Source organism: Nothobranchius furzeri, chromosome 13, assembly GCF_043380555.1.
Source record: "Nothobranchius furzeri strain GRZ-AD chromosome 13, NfurGRZ-RIMD1, whole genome shotgun sequence".
In the NCBI taxonomy this organism is placed as follows: Eukaryota; Metazoa; Chordata; class Actinopteri; order Cyprinodontiformes; family Nothobranchiidae; genus Nothobranchius; species Nothobranchius furzeri.
This window is the reverse complement of record NC_091753.1, coordinates 30,154,178-30,166,297: the sequence shown is the minus strand read 5'-3', so window position 1 is coordinate 30,166,297 and position 12,120 is coordinate 30,154,178. Positions and strand designations below refer to the sequence as shown.

Genomic DNA, 12,120 nt, shown 5'->3' with positions numbered 1-12,120 from the left:
AAAATGAAATGTACAGCTGTGCAACGTGTATAAAGTTATATCTTTTATTATGTGCTATGATGATAATGGGGTTAGAGTTGTTTTAGGATGACAGTAGTCCACCGTTTCTACGATTAGCCCGTTAGCTCTTCAGAGCTGCAACTGGTTATATGATAATTGTTCATAACCATTTTAAAAAGCTCACTTCAAAAATCTGAACTGTGTTTATTATCAAAGACAAACTAAAACAAGATGTTTGTAGCTGTTTACATCGATGTACTCGTATGTCTACCTTTTCTGACCCAGTCAGGCGTGTGTGCCTGGTGCGTTGTGACATAACAGCAGTAGTGTTTTCCTTTGACCAGTTCATCCCACAGGACGATATCTTCTGAGCCAGACGCTGTCCTCACATAGTGTCTCTCAAACAAGGAGATCTGAGCAGAAGTAAAATTTAAAGCACTGACCTGGGAAAACACAGAAATCCTTAGTTTAGTCATGGATCTGTGAACACGCTCAGATAAGGCAGGAAAATGGTGGTTGTGACAGAGCTCCTTATCGCCTTTTCTCTCTGTACGTCTATACCTGTCCTCCAATGTCTCCTATGGTGAGAATGGCCTGGTCAGGATTAGTTGGATCCACCCAGTAGTCCAGACACCATGGGACAAACCTCAGACCCTAAAGAAGTGAGGGCAAAGTTTCAGATGTTTACATCTGACAGCAGGGATGGATTTCTACCTACTCAAAACACTTTCAACGTTGAAAACCTCAGTGGATATCAGTGTTGCATTACATTGTTATTGCAGCTGAATTTTCTGGTGGATTTGATCCTTGGATGCACCAGATATCCTCCATTTAGTGGGTGACTTTATATATAAGATAACCACAGCATTCTACATGTGATCCCGGCTTTCCACCGGATGCGTATCCATCCCGTGATGTTTGCATGGCACACTACGCAGCTAGCCACCATCACAGTCAACAGGTTTGTTTACAGCAGTGTTGGAACTGTTCCAAAATTTGAGTGTTGTGGAACTCAACTAAATTTGCACTTTAGGTCTATTTTTTGCTCATTACGCTTCCAAGCAGTTCAGACCGGACCACGCAGGAAATCAAACATGGTATCAATGTAAAGTCTCTGGCAAGTTTAAAAAATAAAGAAAGCTGCACATTTCCTTTTGCTTAACTAGTAAAAAATATATGTGACGCCTCAATTTACCAGTCGATCTACGTTCCTACCCTCACCTATGGTCATGAGCTTTGGGTAGTGACGGAAAGAACGAGATTGCAGGTTTTCTCCGCAGGGTGTTTGGGCTCTCCCTTAGAGATAGGGTGAGAAGCTTGGTTATCCAGGAGGGGCTTGGAGAAGATCTGCTGCTCCTCCACATCAAGAGGAGCCAGTTGAGGTAGCTTTGGCATTTAGTCAGGATGCCTCCGGGACGCCTCATTGGTGAGGTTTTCTGGGCACGTCCAACCAGGAGGAAACCTAAAGGGAGATTCAGGACACGATGGAGGAACTATGTCGCTCGCCTGGCCAGGAAATGCCTTGGGGTTCCCCAGGAAGAGCTGGCCCAAGTGGCTGGGTATAGGAAAGTCAGGACTTTTCGACTTAGGCCGTTGCCCCTTGCGACCCAGCTACGGATAAGAGAAAGAGAATGAATGGATGGATGGATGGGGTCAGCAGTAGCTCAACAGGTTGAGCGGGTTGTCCAGTAATCGGAAGGTTGCAGGTTCGATCCTGGCTCCGGACAGAGAATTCTGCTGTTGTATCCTTGGGCAAGACACTTAACCCACCTTGCCTGCTGGTGGTGGTCGGAGGGATCTGTGGCGCCTGTGCTCGGCAGCCTCGCCTCTGTCAGTGTGCCCCAGGGCAGCTGTGGCTACATTGTAGTTCATCACCATCAGTGTGTGATTGTGTGTGAATGGATGAATGATACACTGTAGTGTAAAGCGCTTTGGAGTCCTTACTCTGAGAGGTGCTATACAAGTGCGGGTCATTTATCATTTATCATGGATGGATGGATGGATGGATGGATGGATGGATGGATGGATGGATGGATGGAGTGAACAGCTTTGAATGCTGATTTAAAACAGCAGTAATCCGCTTTGGCCTTGGTTGTATTCAGGCTAGTATTTGTTCTATCAGTCATTTCATATGTAAACCCATTCAGGAAGGTAACTACAATGGGAATTTAGTTATACCTTTCTACACAGAAATGCATTTGAGTATGACCAAGTATCTTTTTACAAGTATTGAAAGGCAGCCATGATGTTACCTTAAGTTTATATTTGCAGTTGAAGTCCTGTTTCGGCAGTATGTCGTAAAAACACACCTCTCTACAAGTAAAAGACACGGCTATCTGAAATAAAGAAGTTCACAAGAAACTAAGAGTAAAAAACAGCACTTTGTTTTGGAATTGGATAAAATGTTAATTATGTTCCAAACTGAAGAAAGCTTAATTAAGAAAAAACTTAGTAAACGTATTCAGCATTTCTTTCAGAAATCTGTTTAATAACTAGCAAGTTGTATAAACTCCTTGATAATTAGATCTGATACTTGTCCTGATAACTCATTAAAGGTGGGCCATCATATGCAGTTGTACAGAAATGACAAATCAGAAAACCTTTTGCGTGTTTTGTAGATACACCACATCTGTGACCCAGAGGACTTTGGGTGAGACAGTTTTGTTCTGCAGGCGATGCGTGCGGACAATGGACATGTCCCCTCTGTCTCGCAGCACCACCAATCCTCCTTTACTCACACTCAGATACTGAGCAGAATTCTGAATGTACAACACCTGCAGAGATCAGAGCAAAACGGCACTTAAGCAGGACAGAAAAACAAATGAACCAGACCAAATGACATTATTCCTAATTCACACCGACTACGCAGCAGCCGGCACAACAGCTCTAATAAACCAATGCATCTTTTACACTAGAGTGTGAAGTTAATTAGTTACAATGAGGCTTTTTAGAATAGAATTTTAAATATTTAGTATATTGTGTACTCCTCCTCTTGCCGGCTACTCAACAGTGATAAAACTGGTCTAGAATAAACCCATTAAACATGATCTCCCCTCTAAATATTCCTTTTACCCAGTGCAGAAAAATAAAACGGAGTGGTCCACATTCTACATCGTAGCCAATAAAACAATGCAGAATTAACGAATTGCTGAATTTTATAGGATGAACTGCGAGAGCAAATCTGCTAAATAAAAGGCTACAATGAACTTCATCTCATGGATAAGAGACAGTGAGTCTAATGAGGTAAGGTGTGTTACCACTGCTCAGAGCAGAGTTCTTAAGCTGCACTTTTTGTCTTTTTCCTCACTCGTCTGAAAGGTCTATTAGCTTGTCTTGTCATGCATTTATTCTAATTTCCCATGAAAACAGAGCAGGTAGAGTGTGGGATACACTTTTTTTCTCCATTTATCAAATCAAGATAATTTTTGAGTTTGTCATTTGCTTATTGTAATCCCAAAAGCATCCCAGATGTCTCTTCAAAGTGATTTGATCTGCTTTAAGACAGAGAAGTGTCTTGAGCTACTTAACCCTTTAACTTCCTCACCAAGAAAAATGCAATGAAAATGTCCTCCTTTTGCATTTTTGATTTGGCGCAACAAGGGCTTTAGTTTGATGTAAATTAATAATGAAAATATAATTCTAAAAATATTAAGGCAGTGATAATGCAGTGTTATTATGTTTTTCCTTTTCATCAAACATCTCCATATTATTTTGAATTTTTTTGGGGGGTTTAGTTTTTTGTTTCTTGTTATGTTCATTTAGTACTGCAATAAGATGTAGGGACTAAGATATGCTCTACCCATTGGTTGACCAGACAGATGTAGGGTTTTAAAGTGGATTTGGCCAACAGCTCTGCAGTTTGGTGAATATTTAATTAAAGATTTGTTGCTTTAAAAGGTGATTTTTAATCCAGTACAAGGGAAATAAACACTCATCCATTATTCAGTATCACAGTGGAGCTGGTGCTTACGCCCAGCTGTCACTGAGTCAGAGTTGAAGTAAAAACTGGACACTGAGGACATATTCATTGTCACCAGCTTACATAGCATGCGTGCATAGGGGCACTCAGGCCCAAGTTAGGATTCAAACCCATGTTTATGTTTATTTATTTGGCAGCATTTGTTTATTTATTTCCAAAGCAATGTACAATTGTTAACGTATAGACCATGTTGTGATCTGTGGGGGAAACCAGAGTTCCAGAGAGGAAACCCACTCATGCATAGGGAAAGCATGCAACTCCACGCAGAAAGGCTGCAGCTGAGTTTTTAACCTGCAACCTTCTTGCTGCGAGGCAAGAGTGGTAACAGCTGCGCCACCGTGCAAACCGAGGGCCTTTTGATGCAAGACGTTGATGCTAACCAGATACACTGTAAAAACACTTCTAAGAAAGTTTTTTAAAAGCCTCATTACTGGACATTTCATCCTTTTTTTGTCCAAAATAAAAACAGTTATCAAGAAAAATAGCGTTACTTGAAAAAGATAAGTATTCCTAAATGTGATCAAAAGTTTCTGGTTTTGAGTAAAAAAAATCTGACAATGTTGTGAGCTAAATTTGCTTTATAGAACCTTTAAAATAGCAAATGAATCTAACCTTTTTTGGGGCTAGTTTTAAGAGTTTCAGCTAATGCACTTTTGCTCACCACATTGGCAGAGTAACGCTACTTTTGCAGATAAGAACGTTTTTATATAAATGGTAAAAAATAAGATTTTAAACTTTTTTATTTATACACCAAAAAGGATAAAATATCTAAAAACAAGTTTGTTTGCTTTAGTTTTTTACTTTCTTGAAAATCAGTGTTTGCAGTGTAGCTAAAAGTGTTAGGAAAACGTGCAACAACACCAACAAAGTAGAACGGGAAGAGGGAATATCACAGAGGGGTTATTTATTGACCTAAAAGCTTTACTACTGTTAGTTTTGCCTATTAACATTATCATTGGGGCCATTTTATCGATCCAGCTAAAAATATCGGAGAGAATTGTGTCTTTCCAGCAGGTTTGCTTGTAACAAAATGCAAATTGAGACAATTTAAATAGCATTCATTGCTAAGTTTCCTTACTGCGCTTGTGAACGTGTCACTGACTTCAATGTCATTTTAGGAATCAATGATCCTCTTTTGTACCAAAACCACATAAAATAGCAAGATAGAGTAAAAACTGTGCTAAAGTTATAAAGAAAAAATCTCAGTCGTTGGGGGGGAAACAAATTTTAAAAGTAGATGAAGACATTTTCACAATATCATCCTCTTCCAGTCGTTACCAAGTCCTGAGGTAAAGACCCGGCTCATCCTTGTTCCTGTTGCGTCGGGCTGGGAGAGTATCATGAACCCAGAACCAGACATTTTCACCTACAGAACTGAAACAACAAGGTAAGACACACTAATGAGTACTAATCTAAATAAGCTGCCAATCTAAATTATTTCCGGAGAATATTTGTAATAAAATCATGGAGTCTAATGTATTTTTCTTAAGTGATAGTGTTAAGACAGTCTGCAGACTTAAGAGGTCAAAAGCCTCCAGCCGTGGAAAACAACTGACACAACATTCTGACATTCTCAGGATAGAAAGATTAAAATGGCGAGCCTTCGCTCCATCCACAGCGGTAGGAGCTTTATTTCGGCTGCTGCATTTGCATATTAATTGATAGATGTTACAGCAGTCCTCAGCCATTTATCTCCAAAGAGGTGGACCATTTTGATGAGCCAGAACCTAATACTTTTCAACATTTCCCAGCGCTATGTTTAATAATGCGGCTTTCCCTCCAAGTCAGCAGAGTTTTAAAATCTCCCCTTGGTGTTTTGGGATGACATGTCACATTGGATTAAATATTTAATGTGGTCAGTATGTTCAGAGCACAGTAACAAACTCTTCTCCTAATGGGTCTCTGAAAGGAGCATTCACCCTTTGAACGGCGTCCCGATGAGGACACGTTAAGGTGCGCGGCGGTTTCCAGCGAGGCGCAGAGATGAATCTGTGCTTCTTCGTTTTATCAGAAAGCTCCAGGAGGAGAAAGGAGCACAGCTCTCTCCAGTTCACACTCCCTTCCTCCTTCTTGTGGTTGCTGCACGGGAGGTGGCCGGGAGGATTCTGAGCGACAACCGTTCCGTCGAACATCAGACCGAATTCCACCCTGGACCCACGGCCGACTGCTGCGCAAGCCAGATCGATGAATTTGGTTCTGGACAAGCAGCGAGACGCACCAGAGGAGTCCTGCATGGACAATGAACTGGGTTGTGAAATTCTCCACAGCTTGCTGCAGATTGTTATCTCGTCCCTGCAGAATTTCTCACAGGGCCTCAGATGTCCAGGGCAACACGTTTAAATTCAGTTTTCTCTTTGAAATCAAATTAGCTGGTGAATCCACTGACTAATAATACTACTCACAATGAAAAGGCTCCTTAATTTTTGATAATCCTCAGTGTTCATCCCGCTTTCCAGCGGTGCTACCTCCATCCTCGTTTCCATGGTTACAGCTCAGACCTGCCAATCAATCAGCAGACACAAGGTCAGACATGGGAGACGTTTAAGCCCGTGTGCTTTTTGTGCAGAAGGCTCGCTCAGATAATAAATCCCACCACATTTCTGTGTGCTACACGACAAAAACCGGATGTCCCCAGCTTGAGTAATCCTTTAGTAACCTTCAGAATCTCTTTTACAGCGGGGCGTCTTGTCATAATGGTCATGCTGGATCCCAGCAGCGGACCGCTTTTTGTTGGTGGTTCTTTTTACTAAATCCAAACAGGCCCGCGTCGAACAGCGAGCAAAGGTCCTTCATTTTCACCCGGCTCAATGGTTTTCGGTGACGGGTGTATAGGCCTCAGGAACACCCAGCAGGGTGCCAAGGCATGTCAAAACTCTGATATGTCAGCCATTGTCAAGAGAAAAAAAGAAACCAGATAGATGATGGAGAAAAAAACACTTCAGGATGAAAGTAGGATTTGTTCAATTAGCCTGCACTGCAATTAGAAGCACATCTGAAGTCTGAGAGGTGTGAGAGGACGCGTTTTCTTTTCAGCGAGACACTTAAAGGGGGCAGTGGAGAACAGCAGGCACTCCGTTTTCTGTTCAGCGTGATCAAACATTTATGTGACAAATTGATTGGATGAGGGGCCAAACTGACGCTACAATTCAGTGCTTTGCTGGAGCTATTATTGTGCTGTGTGATCTCAAAGTGACGCTTTATTTTAGCTACCATTTGTTTTCATCCCTGTAAACGGTCTGTAACTGTAATAAACAGGCAGAACAGTCAACGTGCCATTAGCTCATGTGTTCTCTATGAGAGGAGTGACTTTTCCTCAAGTGCATGTGCATCCTGACTTTTGTATTTGTTTTCCTGCTGATTGACGGTTTGGATGTGACTGTGAGACACAGTTCAGTTCAGAACACGGACGTGGTTTTGACTTAAAGAGTGTGGGGGGCAACACCGGCATGAAGGGGGGGGGGGTGTCTTTACTGACATTTTACAAAAAATATGTATAAAACTACAGCCTAGAGGCGCTTTTATGCAATGTCAGGAATGCAAAACTGTCAAGTCCACAGGTGGCAGGTACAGTCATTCACATGCTAGCAAGTATCAGCAGAGCCAATAGATGAGCTTATGGACGAGAAACAGGCTTCAACACAAGGGGTTGTTTTCTGCTTGGTCCTAGCGCTCAACCCATATCTATTTAATATAGCGTAGTATTGTTTTTGGATGGTAAAATGTGCAGGAGACAAAAATTGCCTTTGGAACAAGTGGGGGGGGGGGACATGTCTCCCCTGTCTCCTCTCAGGACTACGTCCATGGTTCACAATAAACATCTGAAACTCAATATCCACCCAGAATTGAGTTTGAGTGAAGGTGAGATGTGTTCAAGATATTTATTTCTCACCATTGTTATAAAAATTTGCCATGAGTGTATGAAGGGTGACGTAGAAAGTATTGGTTATTATGTTGTTATGGTATCTGGCTGTAACGTAATAGTTTATCCTTGAAGCTCATGTCTTAAAATGTAGAAAATCTGGGGAAAATACATGAAGCACAAGTGACATGAATGTCTGGTCGTCATGTATATCGACATGTATGAGTTTTAGATATTTTAGCAAAGTTATGAAAAGCCATCGATTTTCAGTTTTGAAACAAAAAGCCTAATTATGGGAGCGTTTTGGATATTAGGGAAGCTCCTTCTGTCTGCACTCTAAAGAAGTTTACAAAAAATTGTATGTGATGAGACTTAGACACAAACTGGGTTAAAGAAGACAAATAAAGGCAGATTTTTCGGTGTATAAATTGTACAAGAAGTGCAAAGTTTGCAGGAATAAGAAGAGTTGGCGAAATCTTAGGGCCGCATGAATTGATTAGCACATGATTGGTACACTTTTTGTCATTTTTGTCTCTAAAAAATCACAAAACAGACTCTGAAATTGTGAAAATAAACTATAGATTAAATTAAAATACGGTGCAAAAAAATTGAAGGAAAAGAATATAAGGAATCTAGCCGAGGAACTTTTGTTTTTACTCAAAACAACTAAAATTTTAAATCATATTCAACAATATTACCTTTTTATAAGTTGTGCTGTTTTTGCAGATTTCGTTTTTCTTTTTTTACTAAAAATAAAATGTCTAAAAACGAGTCGGTTCTATTTTCTTGAAAATCTGAATTTTCCAATTTACCAGCTCAGTCATATAAAGACTGAAGTTCCAGTTCAAGCACTGAATGATATTCTTGTGAGGTATCACTTTGGAAGCAAACCAAACTTTGTTCATGGAAACCAAAAATTAAAAGGCAAACAACATTAAACAAATAAGTTTTAAGTGCCTCAGTAATAGACCAGGGGTGATATTGCTCATCTCCACAACGCTGGAGCGACAGCGTGCACAAATCTCTCAAAAACTAACTAAAAACATGAAACATTTGCTTTTCAGATGGCCTGAGATTTTGATTTAGAATAAAAGAACTTACCAGGGCTGTCTCTCTGATTCCTGCATAATCACTTTAGGTCTAGTGAATCATCTTAGACCTGAGGTTTTCACTCATAAAGCACAAAGAACAGAGTTTAAAACAGGCTTGAGCGTGACGAAATTAAACCAAACTCACCAAAATGGTATCCTGCTTCTTTGTGTTTGGGTGATTCAAAACACAAATGTTTTTCAAGCTAACTGTTTGTCTCAGTTTGACCTGTCTCAGCCTTGCTGCTTAAAAATTCATCCGGCCTTTGTCAACGACTGAGAGGCAATCACCGATAACAGCCCCAGCTTTCCAGAGTTAAGTAACTGCCCTCGTCAAGTAAACCAGACAGGGCTATGGGACACACACACACTTCTTTATTAAAACTCACGTTAAAAGGCTCAAGCTAAGTTTCCTGGCAACCAAACAAACCATAAGAGTTGTGTTTGTGAGTCCAGGCGCTGGTGCTTGTTGTGCGTTTGCATTTCTATTCACAGATTTGTCTCAGAAAAGAACATAATCTCTATAAAGTACAATTACTGTGCAACACAACCTTCACACACGCAGTAGCTGGGGCAACAGCACAAAACAGCAGCGGTTTCTGCGTTCACTCATAAAAACGTCTTCACGCATTTGGAGAAATACCAGAGTTCCTGTTAAAATCAGACAAAGAGAGTGCCAGCACAGAACTCTACGTCCGAGGTGGATGCTCACTTCTACACTCCAGCCTTGGTAGCCCTGACCAATCCGTGTGTGTGACTTAATGGTCTGGAATAACTTGAATTAGACGATTATGGCGGCCGTCAACAGTGACAGGATGAGAAAATTAGGTCTCAGTATTTTCAATAATAAAGCTTTAAAAATTAACACTGTCACAATTGGATTACAGCAGTGCATGCAGGAGCCAGTGCAGAACCCCGAAATAGCCCAGCGCAAATCCACCATGGAGAATCCACTATTATACAGGGAGAAGAATGAAGTTGCTGGAATGGTGGGAAAAAGAAAAATGGTGCGGATTTTAGCGCTAGACGGAAAGAGAGGTGAAATCGAAGAAAAGAGAATGCAAGGGCAGCTGAGCGAAAATGAAGCACTTTCATTCCACAATGCGAAATCTGAAGGGAGACCCACTTTTGAAAATCCTTTTCAGAACTCTTTAATGTATGATGGAAAAAAAATGTTCCCTCTCTGTGACCCTTCTGAGTCTCCTTACTTTTATTTGCATCTTTTAAAAAGTCATAGGAAGAAAGGCAAATTAAACACAAACAGAGATTATCAAAAAGATCCAAAGACTATATAAGTTTAGTTTTACTTCAAACTCCTTTGAACGTAGATGAAAGTTCATTTCAGACTCAACTCATCAAAGCCCGTCAAAAATACTTTCAGCCAATATGTTTTTAGTATTTTCCCTTTCCAAACCATTTCTGTTTGTAACTTCATTCCTACTAGTGTTTTGGACAGCGGCATGAGTTTATGATTAAAAACATACAAATCACTGCATGATGCCCTGCTTTAAACTGGACTCTTTGATGTCTGAAAACCTCGTAGAAGGTTTTTAAAAAATCTTTAAATCAGGGCAAATGTTTAAATGCAAAAAAAGAGAGGCGCTTCACAAAAACAAAAAATATAAATGCCATAATTTACACCATTTTGTCTTCTCCTACAGAGCACCAGCTTTGACAGAATGAAACATGTTATAATGTTACCTTTTGGTGCTGATCAGTGAAATCCCTCACTGCCTATTAGGGATGTAAGAAAATATCGATATGGCAATATATCGTGATTTTTTTCCCCTCCTATAATATATTGTGATTCAAAAGCTGTGTTTCTAATTTTTGGAAAAATTTACATTACAAACATTTGTGTATTTTCTTTTCTTTTGGTGAAATTCAGACGCCGACCGCTTGTTGACAGCAGTGTACACTGGGTTTTGTTTCCACCATTGAAATGTAAATCCCTCTGTTATGGTTCAGTTACCTTGTGTTAAACATGTAAGTATCAGTTTGGACTGTTCATTGAATTTTCATACAATAAATGCAGTCTAAAAATCGCTAATATCATCTGACTGAATGTATTGTAATATATTGTGATTTATTGTATCATCTGCCCTGTATCGTGATACGCATCGTATCGCCATCATTTCACCAATATACACCCCTATTGCCTATGGTTGCGATACGTAGATATCTTAGCAAAGTCTTGACAGAGCTGATTTTGAACAGGGAAGAAATGGATAAGAGGAGCAAGCCATTGCATTTTCCCTGTGTTGTGAAGCGCCTTGGGGTTAGTAGAACCCTAAGAAGGTGCTATACAAATACACGTGATTTACCATTTAGCTCCCTCTGGATGGCAGTCCAACTCACATCATCTCTAAAGTTGAGTTTAAACGTTGTGTGGAAGAAGTTCATTTCAGCCATTTGTATCTGAGATCTTGTTCTATTGACCATGAGCCAGATCTTGTAGCCACAGGTGATGATTGGAAGATAGACGGACTAGTAAATTGGAAGTTTTGCCTTTACCATTGGTAAAGAAGGAGCTGAGTTGAAATGCAAAGCACGATCTTATTGCTTGTCTAGATTTCATGAATAGAGTGACAAAGTAGAACAACAAGTCAATCTGTCTTTATTTAAGATTGTACGAAAGTCTAACACCAAAACTGTTACACAGCGGTTTGACCCGGCAGCAGCAGCTGAGCTAACGGTAGAAATCACCATTAACCCTTTGATGCATAATGGTCACTACCAGTGGCGGCTGGCCAGTAGAGGGCGATAGGGCGCCGCCCTCCCAGTTTTTCCGTGTTTTTAATTTTTATTTAAAAAAACAAATAAAATTAACAATAATCACATATTCTAAGGTAATTGTGTGTTTTGTAACAAAAATAAATCATATATATATATATATATATCTATATTGGTCTCTGCCGGTCTCTGCCGAGCGGTGGAGGCTGTGTGCTGTTTTTCAATCGCCCAAACAGGACGAGACCAGCTGTCCAATTGCTGACAAGAATATCAAAGGGTAGGAATGGGAATGTATCCAATCAGCGTCAACGTTGTTTCAGAACGTTTCAGTAGCATGATGGGCGAAGGAGCTACCGCCAAAGGATTCGTTGGTGTTCGGTAGAACTCGGCAGAGTCGTTTTTGGTCGTGACGCAGATGTAACATGGACGCCGCCAGTGACTACAACCAGCATGGATACCGG

The 12,120-nt window shown here is 40.5% G+C and overlaps 1 protein-coding gene across 1 annotated transcript in view; it reads right to left on the bottom strand.

The window, feature by feature from the left end:
* LOC107380634 (cilia- and flagella-associated protein 337) overlaps positions 1-6,462 on the bottom strand; it is a 97,864-nt gene extending 91,402 nt beyond the window's left edge. Inside the window, exons 1-6 of the mRNA XM_054743309.2 lie at positions 6,382-6,462; positions 5,899-6,207; positions 2,601-2,774; positions 2,253-2,336; positions 562-654; positions 272-443 (exon numbers count right to left, since the gene is read on the bottom strand). Of these exons, the coding sequence (XP_054599284.1) occupies positions 272-443; positions 562-654; positions 2,253-2,336; positions 2,601-2,774; positions 5,899-6,207; positions 6,382-6,462 (913 nt within the window). The remainder of the gene's footprint in view (positions 1-271; positions 444-561; positions 655-2,252; positions 2,337-2,600; positions 2,775-5,898; positions 6,208-6,381) is intronic.
* Positions 6,463-12,120: the final 5,658 nt, after the last annotated feature.